This window comes from Elephas maximus, chromosome 2, assembly GCF_024166365.1.
Source record: "Elephas maximus indicus isolate mEleMax1 chromosome 2, mEleMax1 primary haplotype, whole genome shotgun sequence".
NCBI lineage: Eukaryota > Metazoa > Chordata > Mammalia > Proboscidea > Elephantidae > Elephas > Elephas maximus.
In genome coordinates this window covers 212598206-212613010 of record NC_064820.1, presented here as the reverse complement: position 1 = coordinate 212613010, position 14805 = coordinate 212598206, and the positions used below count along the sequence as shown (strand labels likewise).

Here is a 14805-nt window from a genome sequence, read left to right as displayed (position 1 = left end):
ACCAAGCATACATTCTTTTCCATCGCACACGGAACATACTCCAGACCACACAGGACATAAAGCAAGCCTTAAGAGAATCCAAAACATCGAAATATTACAAAGCATCTTTTCTGACCATAAAGCCACAAAAGTAGAAATCAGTAACAGAAAAAGCAAGGGAAAAAAATCAAACACATGGAAACTGAACAACACCTTGCTCAAAAACTACCTCGTTATACAAGAAATTAAGGACGGAATAAAGACATTCACAGAATCAAATGAGAATGAAAACACTTTCTACCAGAATTTTGGGGACACAGCAAAAGCAATGCTCAGAGGTCAATTTATAGCAATGAATGCACACATCCAGAAAGAAAGGGCCAATATCAAAACAGTAACCCTACAAATTCAACAAACAGAAAGAGAACAGCAAAAGAAGCCCTCTAGCACTAGAAGAAAGCAAATAAAACTAGAGCAGAATTAAATGAAACAGAGAACAGAAAAACAACTGAAAGAGTTAACAAGACCAAAAGCTGGTTCTCTGAAAAGATTAACAAAATTGATAAACCACTGGCCAAACTGACAAAAGAAAAACAGGACAGGAAACAAATAACACGAATAAGAAATGAGATGGATGATACCACAACAGACCCAAATGAAATTAAAATAATCATAACAGAATACTATAAAAAATGGTACTCTAGCATATTTGAAAACCTAGGGGAAATGGACAAATTTCTAGAAACACACTACCTACCTAAACTAACACAGAGATAGAACAACTAAATAGACCTTTAACAAAAGAAGAGACTCAAAAGGTAATTTAAAAACTCCCAACAAAAAAAAAAGCCCTGGGCGTGACAGCTTCACTGGAAAATTCTACCAAACTGTCAGAAAAGAGTTAACACCACTACTACTAAAGGTATTTCAGATTATGGAAAAGGATGGAATACTCCCAAACTCATTCTAGGAAGCCAGCATAACCCTAATACTAAAACCAGGTAAAGACACCACAAAAAAAAGAAAACTACAGACCAGTATCACCCATGAACTTAGACACGAAAATGCTCAACAAAATTCTAGCCAATAGAATTCAACAACATATCAAAAAATAATTCACCATGGCCAAGTGGGGTTCATACCAGGTATGCAGGGAAGGTTCAACATTAGAAAAACAATCAATATAATCCATCACGTAAATAAAACAAAAGGCAAGAACCACATGATCTTATCAATCGATGCAGAAAAGGCATTTGATGATAAAAACTCTCAGCAAAATAGCAACAGAAGGGAAATTTCTCAACAAAATAATGGGCATTTACACAAAGCCAACAGCCAATAACATCATAAATGGAGAGAGTCTGAAAGCATTCCCCTCGAGAACAGGAACCAGACAAGGATGCCCTTTACCACCACTCTTATTCAACATTGTGCTGGAGTTCCTAGACAGAGCAATTAGGCTACAAAAAGAAATAAAGCGTATCCAAATTGGTAAGGAAGAAGTAACAGTATCTCTATTTGCAGATGATATGATCTTATAGGAAACCCTGGTGGCGTAGTGGTTAAGTGCTATGGCTGCTAACCAAAGGGTCAGCAGTTCAAAACCACCAGGCGCTCCTTGGAAACTCTATGGGGCAGTTCTACTCTGTCCTATAGGGTCGCTATGAGTCGGAATCGACTCGATGGCACTGGGTTTTTTTCACTGGGTATGATCTTACACACAGAAAACCCTAAAGGAATCCACACGAAAACTACTGGAACTAATCGAAGACTTCAGCAAAGTATCAGGATACAAAATAAACAAAAAGGTAGTTGGATCTCCTCTACACCAACCAAACAGAACTCTGAAGAGGAAATCACCACATCAATGCCACCTATAATAGCTCCCATGAAGACAAAATACTTAGGAATAAATGTAACCCAAGATGTTGAAAGACCTAGACAAAGAAAACTACAAGACGGTACTGCAAGAAACCAAGAGACCTACGTTAGGTGGAAAAACATACCTTGCTCATGGACAGAAGACTCAACATTGTGAAAATGTCTCCTCTACCCAAAGTGATCTATGGATACAATGCAATCCCGATGCAAATTCCAACAACATTTTGTAATGAGATGGAGAAACAAATCACCAGCTTCATATGGAAAGGGAAGAGGCCCTGGATAAGTAAAAGATTATTGAAAAAGAAGTACAAAGCGGGAGGCCTCACACTGCCTGATTTTAGAACTTATTATATAGCTATCGTAGTCAAAACCAACAGATACACAGACCAAGGGAACAGAATTGAGAATCCCGACATAAATTCATCCACCTATGAGCAGCTGATGTTTAACAAAGGCCCAACGTCCGTTAAATGGGAAAAGACAGTCTCTTTAACAAATAGTGCTGGCATAACTGGATATCTATCCGCAAAAAAAAGGAAACAAGACCCATACCTCACACCATGCACAAAAACTAACTCAAAATGGATCAAAGACCTAAATATAAAATCTAAAGTGACAGAGATCAATGATAAAGATCATTGAAGAAAAAATAGGGACAACACTAGGAGCCCTAATACATGGCAATAAACAGTATACAAAACATTACTAACAACGCACAAACACCAAAAGAAAAACTAGATAACTGGGAGCTCCTAAGACGCAAACACTTATCTCATCCAAAGACTAGACCAAAAAAAATAAAAAGCCTACAGATTGGTAAAAAAAATTTTCTGGCTAAGACAAATCTGATGAGCATCTAATCTCTAAAATCTACAAGATGCTGCAAAACCTCAGCAACAAGAAAACAAATAATGCAATTAAAAAGTGGGCAAAAGGATACGAACAAGCACTTCATGAAAGAAGACATTCAGGTAGCTAACAGATACATGAGGAAATGCTCACAATCATTATCTATTAGAGAAGTGCAAATCAAAACTGCAATGAGATACCATCTCACACCAACAAGGCTGGCATTCAATACAAAAAACAAAATAATAAATGTTGGAGAGGTTGTGGAGAGGCTAGAACACTTATACACTGCTGGTGGGAAGGTAAAATGGCACAACCACTTTGGAAATCAATTTGTTGCTTCCTTAAAAAGCTAGAAATAGAAGTACCACATGATCCAGCAATCCCATTCCTTGGAATATATCGTAGAGAAATAAGAGCTGTCATAAAAATAGATATATGTGCACCCATGTTCCTTGTAGCACTGTTTACAATAGCAAAAAGATGGAAACAACCAAGGTACCCATCAATGGATGAATGGATAAACAAATTATGGTATATTCACAGAATGGAATACTACACAACGATAAAGAACAAGGATGAATCCGTGAAACATTTCATAACATGGAGGAATCTGGACAGCGTTATGCTGAATGAAATTAGTTAGTCGCAAAACGGCAAAGATTGTATGAAACCACTATTATAAGAACTCAAGGAAAGGTTTAAACACAGCAGAAAACATTTTTTGATGGTTACAAGGGTGGGGAGGGAGGGAAGGGGTATTCACGAATTAGATAGTAGAGAAGAATTATCTTAGATGAAGGGAAGGACAACACACAATACAGGGGATGTCAGCACAACTGGACTAAACCAAAAGCTAACAAGTTTCCTGAATACAACCAAACACTTTGAGGAACAGAGTAGCAGGGGCGGGGGCCTGGGGACCATGGTTTCCAGGGGCATCTAGGTCAACTGGCATAACAAAAAGTTTTAAGAAAACATTCTGCATCCCACTTTGTTGAGTGCCATCCGGGGTCTTAAAAACTAGCAAGCGGTCATCTAAGATGCGTCAATTTGTCTTAACCTACCTGGAACAAAGGAGAAAGGAGAACACCAAAGACACAAGGAAGATATAAGCCAACAGACAAAAAGGGCCACATACACCAGAGACTCCATCAGCATGAGACCAGAAGAACTACATGGTGCCCAGCTACCAACAATGACCATCCTGATAGGGAACACAACAGAGAATCCCTGATGGAGCAGGAGAAAAATGGTATGCAGACCTCAAATTCTAGTAAAAAGACCAGACGTAATGGTCTGATGGAGACTGGAGGGACCCCAGAGGTCATGGTCCCTGGACTCTCTGTTGGCCGAAAACTAAAACCATTCCCAAAGCCAACTCTTCAAACAAAGATTCGACTGGACTATAAGACATAAAATGATACTGGTGTGTAGTGTGCTCCTCAGATTAAGTAGACACGAGAGTACATGGACTGCTCCTTTGTGATGGCCAGATGAGAAGGCAAAGGGGGACAGGAGCTGGCTGAATGGACACAGGAAATACATGGTGGAGAGGAGGAGTATGCTGTCACATTGTAGAAAGAGCAACTAGGCTCACATAACAAAACAATGTGTGTAAAAGTTTTTGTATGAGAAACTGACTTGAATTGTAAACTTTCACTTAGAGCACAATCAAAAAAAAAAAATTTTTTTTTTCACCACGTTGATAAATTTGTAAAAAAGAATCTCAGCTGGGTGAAATATAAAAGCACTGCATACAGAAAGCTCCGACTGCATTTATAATTTCATTGTTGGTTTTGTTATTGTTTTAACTGTGGGGTATACCATTGTTCTTTATATTATTCTCTTTAACCAAAAAAAAATTTTTAAAAACCCATTGCCGTTGAGTTGATTCCAACTCACAGACGCCCTGTAGGATACAGCAGGACAGGCTTTAGGGTTTCCAAGGCTGTAAATCTTCACGGAAGCAGACTGCCACATCTTCCTCCCGAGGAGTGGCTGGTGCATTCAAACCACCAACATTTCAGTTAGCAGCCAAACACTTAACCACTACACCACCAGGGCTCCTTTAAATGTCTGCAATATTATATATCTTGAAGATTTTTTTTTAAGTATCTCATTTTTCATAGCATTCCATGAATTAGTACATAATTGAACATTTTTAATATGTTGTTTCTCTTTTGTAAACTTTCCATACCTCTTGTACATTGCTCTATTTAGGTCTTAGGTACTCTGACCACCAACTGGTATGAGATATTTAGAGGCTGAGTACATTAACCTTCTGCTATCTTTTGTATGTTTTCCCTGCATCTTTAGGAGGTGAACAAGTAAATACTGGCCTCACCAGCATCATAATGCTTTGGAGCGATAAACCGATCTGAACGCTTCATATTGTACAAGTATGCATTTTGGCTACAGAATTTCAAGCACCATCTAGTATTAAAATGTTACCATAGTGCCAAGAAACAATTTCCATGTTACCCTTAAATCTCTTATAGCTTTTTTTTTTTCTAATTTACAAGAAACTTTCACATTAATAAGCAGATACTTGGATACATTCTTCCATTATGATTTTTTATTTTGAAAGAAATGAAAGAGACTAAAACGTTCATTGATAATAACTCAGTTAAATTCTTTGAAGGAAATTCTATTTGGTTTCTTCTCTCCTCAGGAGCAGACCAATCTCTCAAACACTGTCAGAGAGAGACACATATAAAGGTAAGTGCTTACACGTAAGTAAAGTTTGGAACAAAACTACAACAAAAAACAGGTAGCCAACAAAGTGACCTCAAGTTAAATAAACAAGTATTTATTGAATTACTTATATACAAGTGCAGGAAACAGGTGCAGCCTATTTCAGAAGTAACTCTCAGGATTAAACAGACTACAGTACTATCCTTACTGAACACTGACACACACAAAAAATTACCTTGCAAATAATCTGCCAGGTCTCCACCATTGCAATACTGATATATATAAAAAGAAAAAGTAGTTAAAATAAGCACACTGATTCAAGATTAATTCAATCGATTATCATTAATTTTAATTTAAAAACATTTTTATATAATGTAACTCTAGTCTTAAAAAAATATTTTAAGAATTACAGGATCAAAAAATTTTAATTTTATATTTAGGATAAAGTCTAAATCATTAACTGATTTTACTATAATTCAAATTTTCAAATAATAACTTACTGTCAATTTTAAAGTACATATTAATCACAAAAAATTTGAAATACAGTCACGCATCACGTAATGTCCACGATATGTTCTGTGAAATAGGACGTTATGTCATTTGGACATCATGCAAACACCGTATTATTTGCTGGGGCAAATAACCTCCTTCTGCAATTTACTGTATCATTATACACCTGGCAGCACAACTGCTTTGTGTACAAGAGACATGCAATACATGTGTTGCATGCGGAGAGCTGCTGTGTTCTTTACATCTGGTTATGACCGCTCTGTCCCATTCTCCCATTGGGATTTCTAAACTGTTATAACCTTATGGGACCACGGACGTATATACGGTTGGATCTTGCCCAAACACCATTATGCGGCAAATACTATAAATTAAACAGAAACTTTTATACTACCTACCTCCATCACCAGAAAGACAGAGTTGGGTAATTCCTGAAAAATAAACATCAAAAATCATTTAGATCACAAAAAAATTAAACACAAAATTTTTAAGTAATGTTCATAAAAATACTGTATCTATTCATTATTAAATGAAATCACAAAATCCATAAGGAAGTGAAATTTTTTAAATTCCCAACACAATCAAAGTTTTGATTAACACTAACGTAGTCATCAAGAAGTTCAATTTTGCTTATGGAAAGAATGAATGAAAGATTCATCTTCTGCTTATGACTGACATGAAACAATATCCAAGATAAAATGCATGGTGAATTTTCCACTTGTGAAAAAAGGGAAGGATTCTCTCGACCTTAGGTAAGCACTTCTACTTGGAAAAGTTCATGATTAAGGGCAGCAAAATGACCTGATAATCTTCCCTAGCAATGCTAACGGCATAATCTGAGTCTGGAACACATGACCCAGGATGCTTAGTTTTTTGTTTTCTAGTTTTTATGTCTGTTTACCTTGGACAATCACACTACCAAGGAATTACTGGCAAAGGGAAGATATTTCATCACATGTCTTGGTAACAGACTGATTTTAATGAACTGATTTGAGGAATTTTACAAACTCCTTTGAATTTTCAAAGCTCCAGGTAGGTTGCTTGAGTAATTCAAAGACTGATTACCCGACTCTTCAATGACAATTTTCATAATGTTAGTTAAATTTTAAACTGGGCTTCCCTATGGCTTAACTTAAAGAGCCCTACAGGCGCAGTGGTTAAAGCACTCAGCTGCCAACCAAAAGGTTGGCAGTTTGACCTCACCAGCCCTCTGAGGGAGAAAGATGCAGCAGTCTGCTTCTATAAAGATTTCGGCCTTGGAAACCCCGTGGGCAGATCTACTCTGTCCTCCTATAGGGCCCTATGAGTTGGAACCAACTCGATGGCAGTGGGTTATGGCTTAACATAAGCCAGTGCTCACGTGTGAATCATGGCATAGCCCTTTCAAGTAGCACTTGGCTCACTAAGATCCTAAACTCAAGGATAAGGTGCTCTGGCAAGAATAGGAAGGGGGTGCAAAGCAGAGAGGGGATAGGTTTAGATACAGCACTTCTGGGCAGCCAGGAGGAACACAAGAGAATGCCACAAAGTTGGTTCTGCACATTCACCAAGGATCTCGGATGCCACAATTCAAAAACTGAATGTTAAACTATGCCTCAAGAAATGGAGTGACTTAGGATGACCTACTTCATTTATTTCTCAAGAGAACTAGATAAAACATTAAAATATATTATGCCCAATTCTCTGACACCTCAGAGATATACGGAGATCCAGAAAAATGGAGATTCCATCTGCTATGTGCTGAGAAATGAAGAGCCATGGTTCTTGCCGAACCAGGATGATGTGTGTGGAGAGCCGGACTGCAAGCCTAAAACAGATGCTTATCTTCCCTAACGGCAGACCTCCCATAACAAATCAGGAAGGCAGTAGAGCCAGCTCCCAGCCAGCAATAAGATCAAGTCTCTAAGAAATACTTATTTCTCTTTACCACAAATAAAAACAAAAATATATTTATGAGTTAAATCACCTCTACTGTGAACACTGTCGCTGTTAGTACCGTGGAGAGTCAGCACCCAACTCATGGCGACCCCATGCACAACGGAACCTATACCGGTCCTGCACTACCTCAGGATCTGTTACAGATTGGGCTTTTACTGGCTGGTTTTCAGAAGGTCGCCAGGCCTTTCTTCCTAATGCATCTTAGTCTGGACGCACCACTGAAAACTGTTTAGTATCATAGCGACAAACAAGCCTCCACTGACAGACATCAATGGCTACACGAGAAGTGCACTGGCCACAAATCAAACCTGGCCTTCCCCATGGAAGGTAAGAGTTCTACCACAGAATCACCACTGCCCTCATTTAAAAAAACTTACAGACACAAAATACAATATATGAAAGCTGGTTCCAGCTTCGAGTTGCAGAATACAATATATGAAAGCGAGTTCTAGTTTACTGACCAGACACAAAACAACACAGGCATGATGAAACAGGGCTTCGAACCAGATGTTCCAGCTCAAACCCCTACTGAGAATTTGCATTTCCACCCCACATGTACTGAAAGAGAATCTAAATTTTAACAAGATCCTCAGGTGATTCTTGCTGTTAGTTGTTGTTAGGTGCCGGGGAGTCAGTTCAGACCACAGCTACCCCATGTACAACAGAACGGAACACTGCCCGGTCCTGCACCATGCCCACAATCGTTGTTATGCTTGCGCCAATTGTTGCAGCCACTATGTCAATCCATCTTATTGAGGGTCTTCCTCTTTTTCACTGACTCTCTACTGTACCAAGCATGATGTCCTTCTCCAGGGACTGGTATCTCCTGACCACATGTCCAAAGTATGTGAGACATAGTCTCGCCAGCCTTGCTTCGAAGGAGCATTCTGGATGAACTTCCTCCAAGACAGATTTGTTCATTCTTCTGGCAGTCCATTGTATATTCAATGTTCTTCACCAACACCATAACTCAGAGGCATCAATTCTTCTTCAGTCTTCCTTATTCATCATCGAGCTTTTGCACACATATGAGGTGGATGAAAACACCATGGCTTGGGTCAGGTGCACCTTAGTCTTCAAGGTGACACCTTTGCTATTTAACACTTAAAAGAGATCTTTTGCAGCAGATTTGCCCAATGCAACGCGTTTTATGATCTCTTGACTGTTACTTCCATAGGTGCTGACTGTGCAAGCAAGCAAAATGAAATCCTTAACAATATCAATCTTTTCTCTGTTTATCATGACGTTGCTTATTGGTCCAGTTGTGAGGATTTTTGTTTTCTTTATGTTGAGGTGTAATCCATACTGAAGGCTGTGGTCTTTGGTCTTCATCAGTAAGTACTTCAAGGCCTCTTCACTTTCAGCAAGCAAGGTTGTGTCATCTGCACAACACAGATTGTTAATGAGTTTTCCTCTAATCCTGATGCCCCATTCATCTTCACAGTCCAGCTTCTCGAAATATTTGCTCGGCATACAGACTGAATAAGTATGGTAAAAGGATACAACACTGACGCACACCTTTTCTGACTTTAAACCAAGCAGTATCCCCTTGTTCTGTTCGAATGACTGCCCATTGGTCTATGTATAGGTTCCTCATGAGCACAGTTAAGTGTTCTGGAATTCCCATTCTTTGCAATGTTGTCCATGACTTGTATGATCCACACAGCTGAATGCCTTTGCGTAGTCAGTAAAACACAGGTAAACATCTTTTGGTATTTTCTGCTTTCAGCCAGGATCCATCTGACATCAGCATTGATATACCTGGTTCCACGTTCTCTTCTGATTTCAGCTTGAACTTCTGGCAGTTCCCTGCTGATATACTGCTGCAGCTGCTTTTGAATGATCTTCAGCAAAATTTTACTTGTGTGTAATATTAATGATGTTGTTCAATAATCTGCACATTCGGTTGGATCAGCTTTCTTGGAATAGCATAAACACGGATTTCTTCAAGTCAGTTGGCCAGGTAGCTGTCTTCCAAATTTCTTGGCACAGATGAGTGAGCACTTCCAGTGCCGTATTCGTTTGTTGAAACATCTCAATCGGTATTCCGTCGATTCCTGGAGCCTTGTTTTTCACCAATGCCTTCAATGGATCTTGGGCTTCTTCCTTCAGTACCATTGGTTCATGATCATATGCTACCTCCTGAAATGGTTGAACGTCCACCAGTTCTCTTTGGTACAGTGACACTCTGTATTCCTTCCAGCTGCTTTTGATGCTTCCTGTGTCATTTAATGTTTTCCCTGTAGAATCCTTCAATATTGCAACCTGAGGCTTGGATTTTTTCTTCAATTCTTTCAGTTTGTGAAATGCTGAGCGTGTTCTTCCCTTCCGGTTTTCTAGCACCAGGTCTTTGCACACGTAATTCTTACGTATGGTCAATTCTGAAAACCACTGCTCTACTAGTGGTTCTCAGAACTGGTCCCTGACCAGCAGCATTAGCATCACCAGGAGCTTGTTAGAAATGCAAAGTCTCAGCAGGAGTTTGAACCAGAACAAACTGATTGAAGAACCTTTTTTAAATCTATACCTCAAACTAATTATACCAAAACTTTCAAAAATATTTACAATACGTAACACTGATCTCAAATATATTTATAAATTGATAACCAAGTACCTATAAAATCTGAACCTGATGTGCCTATAACTCTTCAAATTGCCTAAGTCCTAACTCTTTTTAATAGTCGTGCACAGGATATCATTATGTTCTACAGCTAGCATCAAAACAGGTAAAAATCGGGGATAGCCGCCTCGGTTTTTTGGAAAAAAGTTGAGTCCCTACATTGCTCTTTTACACATAAATTCCAGAGGCCAAAGATATAAATATGAAAAAATTAAACTATCAGAACTAGAAAAAAAACATGGGGGAACATTTTTATAATCTCAGGATGAAAAAAATCCTTACAAGATATGAAACCTGTTGTGGTGTGCCATCAAGTCGACTTCAATTCATAAAAACCAAAACCAAACCCAGTGCCACCGAGTCGATTCCAACTCCTGACAACCCTATAGGACAGAGTAGAACTGCCTCATAAGAGTTTCCAAGGAGCACCTGGCAGATTCGAACTGCCAACCCTTTGGTTAGCAGCCGTAGCACTTAACCGCTACACCACCAGGGTCTGTGACCCTATAAACCAAAACTGTTGCAGTGGAGTCAATACCGACTCATAGTGACCCTACTGAACAAGGCAGAACTGCTCCATAAGATTTGCAAGGTGCAGCTGGTAGATTCGAACTGCTAACTTTTTGGTTAGCAGCCAAGCTCTAAACCACAGCAGTCATTAAAGAACTGAAAGATAAGAACTTCCAAATATCAAAAATAGGCTATAAAAAGACCATTAAAAAAAAACTACAAGTAACCTAGGAAAAGTATTTCAATACATACGACAATATGACAGAGATCTGTCAACTCTGATTCCCTCTTCTTCACCTCCTATACCCCAAGTACCCAAGTCCTATCAATTCTATCTCCTAAATATCTTGCCAATCTGTCTGGGCCTCTTCATCTCTACTGGTGCCATCATTACCTCTCACCCAGAGACCGCAATTGCCTCTAAATAGTTACCCATATCCACTCTTGCCCATTTTCCAGTTTTCTACATAAAGAAACCACTATGCCATTTAATTTATAGTGGGAGAATACTCCTTTCTCTAACCATAATGATTAAATCTGATTCTCAGATATATGTATTGCCTTTTGGAACGCGTAAACATGAAATTACCCAAGTATTACAGAAAGAAAGGAAGCAAAAGTGGATGCTCTTTTTTCTCCCTCCACAAAGCAAATTGCTTTTTATCTTGATTTTAAAAATATATGCTTACTGCAAAAAATTAATACACAAAAGTTGAAGAAAGTGAATATCACCTTAATCTCACCACGCTAGAGATGCCTCATTAACATGTCAGTGATCATGCTTTCATGAACACAGTTACACATACTCACGCCCACTCACATGCAAAGGAAGCATGTACTTGCTGGGTTTTTTTTAATGGTCTTTTTTTTTTTAACATAATCCTTTCTCACTTTTTTGTGTTACAGATTGAACTGTGTCCACCCCCGCAAATGCATGTTAAATCCTAACTCCTATACCTGTGGATGTAATCCCATTTGGGAATAGGGTTTTGTTATGTTAGTGAGGCCGTTATCAGTGAATCGTATATCTTAAACCTAACAATTTTTAAGATATAAAAAGAGCAGATTAGACACAGACAAAAACAAGCACAAATGTGGGAAAGATAGATGCCACGTACAGATCAAGGTCACAGAAGCTGAGACAAAGATATTCCCCAAGAATGGACAATGAAAGAAAGCATTCCCCTAGAAGCCCATGCCCTGAATTTATACTTATAGCCCCCTAAATACTGAGAAAATAAATTTGTTTGTTAAAATGACCCACTTGTGGTATTCTTTTACAGCAGAACTAGAGAAATAAGATACTTACCATCATCTCTTCCCTCCAAACTGCCACTCCCTTACTAAGGAACATTCACCTGTTTCCAGTTTTAGCCATTATAAGCAATACTACAATAATGATTCTTGTACCTACCTCTGAATTCTCCTGCTTTTATAGCTATAGGGTAAGATGCCCAGGATTTGGGCTGCTTAGTACATAAAAGAGTATGCATATTTTAATGGTAACAGACACTCCTCTTCATTCAAATGTTTTTTAACTACCTACTATACACAAGACTCTAGCTGCTCCTTGGAAACCCTATGGGGCAGTTCTACTCTGTCCTATAGGGTAGCTATAAGTTGGAATCAACTAGATCGCAACGGGTTTTTTGGGTTTTATACACAAGACAGAGCCCTGGTGGCACAGTGGTTACAGGTTAGGCTGCTAACCAAAAGTCAGCAGTTTGAATCCACCAGCTGCTCCTTGGAAACCCCATGAGGCAGTTCTACTCTGTCCTATAGGATCACTATGAGTCAAAATTGATGGCAATAGGGTTTTTTTCTTTTTTACACAAGACACTATTCTGGACACCAAGATTATAAAACCAAAACCCAAACCTGTTGACATCACGTTTCACCCATGTAGCGAAACTGTTCACTACAGATTAGTAAGTAAGCACAACCAAGCCCATGCTTACCTTGCTTACTGGGTCTTCTGCCCTGGTCAAGGGACAGATATTAAACAAAATAAATAAGTATATACAAGAATGCCCATGTAGATAAAGCAGCAGCAAGCTGCAGAATAGTAGGAAATGGAGTCAGAGGGATAACAGGGTCAGGTTCTGTGGGGCCTCATGTGTTACAATACGGGCTCTAGCTTTTATTCTGACAGAAATGCGGAGCCATTGCATGGTTCTGAGAAGAGGAGCAACATGCCCTGACTTGCATTTTAACATGATTACTCTTAATGCACTGTTGAGAATACTCTCACAGGGATGGAAAAAAGGGCAGAAACAGGTACTGCCAGAAAGCATTCAAAAAATGTTTTAACGATTCACATTTCTTAACATGACACACAAGAAAGCACCTATTTCCCAATTCTACCAGCAAGAATTACTGCACTTCTAGTTTCTGCTAATTGGATAGGTGAGATGTGACATCTCATATTTACTTTAATTTACATTTCCTTGACTATTTGTTCATGAATATCATTTCATGCATTAGCTATTTGACTCACTGACATAAGAACTAACAATTTATGTCATTTATTTTCCCTTTGGATCATTTGTCTTTTTATGACCAATTTGTGGTAGGATTTGCATATTTTAGATATTAGCATGCTATCTCTTGTACTGTAAATAGTTTCTAAAACTATTACTCGCTGGCTTTGCACTGCCCTTAGAATAAAGATCATATCCAGCTCCTGCTAGCCTCTCCAGCACCATCTAGTGCTACTCTCTCCCTCCTGTACTTCCATCACACTGGCCTTTTTCAATTCCTAAACTGAGGGATCTTTCCTTTCTTGTAGCATTTACAGAAGGCTTCATCTGCTTAGGAAGCTTATTTGCTCTTCTCTCACCAATTCCTAGCCTAGCCTTCTCCCACTCAACCATCGACTCTGTTTAAACATCATTTCTTCAGCAAGTCTTCCTAGTCATAAAAAGTAGGTTGCTCCACTACTCTAGCCCCTTCAGTAGTCCTCCCTTACAGTCCTTTGCACACTTAGAATTAGTAACTATTTGCTTATTGTCATCTTCCCCCACATACTGTAAGCGCCACAAGGGCAAGAATCCTTTCCATTTTATTCACCATTATATCCCTGTACCTTTCATTAGCTAGCTCAGGAAATGCTACAAAGAAATCAGTAAGAAAAACAAACACAACAGAAGCATGACAGACAGCAATGGCAAAAATACATAAGTATGAAAGGAGAAATAAAACATGAAGATGGTCAATACACAATTTAAGAAACTAAAAATAAAGCTTTTAAGTATTTTCCTCTTATGAGAGTATATAAAAAAAAAAAGACATATAAGTATTCCTCAAAACAAACTGATATAATCTTTTGGAAAGTAACAATTGACCAAGCAATTCCACTTGAAGGAATTTATTCGACAGGAAAACTCACACAAATATGCAAAGGTGGATGTGCACAGCTTTCTCTGCTGCACTGTTTCTACTACAGGAAAACAAGAAACAACCCAAATGACCATAGCTAGGTTTTAAGTAAGTTGATTATCATTTAGCCCTACAATATTATGTAGGGCTCATGTGAAAACATGCCTTAGATACAAAAGATACAGTAAGTTTAATCAAACGAGTTGCATTTCTGTAAATATACTACTACCAAAAAAAAAAAAAAAAAAAAAAGCCCGTTGCCATTGAGTCAATTTCAACTCATAACGATCCTATAAGACACACTAGAACTGTCCCATAGGATTTCCAAGGAGCAGCTGATAGATTCGAACTACTGACCATTTGGTTCACAGCCATAGCTCTTAACCACTGTGCTACCAGGGAAGTCTCAAAAAACTTTAAAAACTAAGCACATATAACTATAG

The 14805-nt window shown here is 38.6% G+C and overlaps 1 protein-coding gene across 5 annotated transcripts in view; it reads right to left on the bottom strand.

The window, feature by feature from the left end:
* ULK2 (unc-51 like autophagy activating kinase 2) overlaps positions 1-14805 on the bottom strand; it is a 177241-nt gene that overhangs the window by 156171 nt on the left and 6265 nt on the right. For all 5 annotated transcript variants that reach the window (XR_007516206.1, XR_007516207.1, XR_007516208.1 and 2 more), the window contains 2 exons: positions 6315-6347; positions 5645-5681 (listed from right to left, as the gene is read on the bottom strand). Coding sequence is in view for 1 of the 5 variants with exons in the window: in XM_049874618.1 (XP_049730575.1) it covers positions 5645-5681; positions 6315-6347 (70 nt within the window). In the remaining 4 variants the exon portion in view is untranslated. The remainder of the gene's footprint in view (positions 1-5644; positions 5682-6314; positions 6348-14805) is intronic.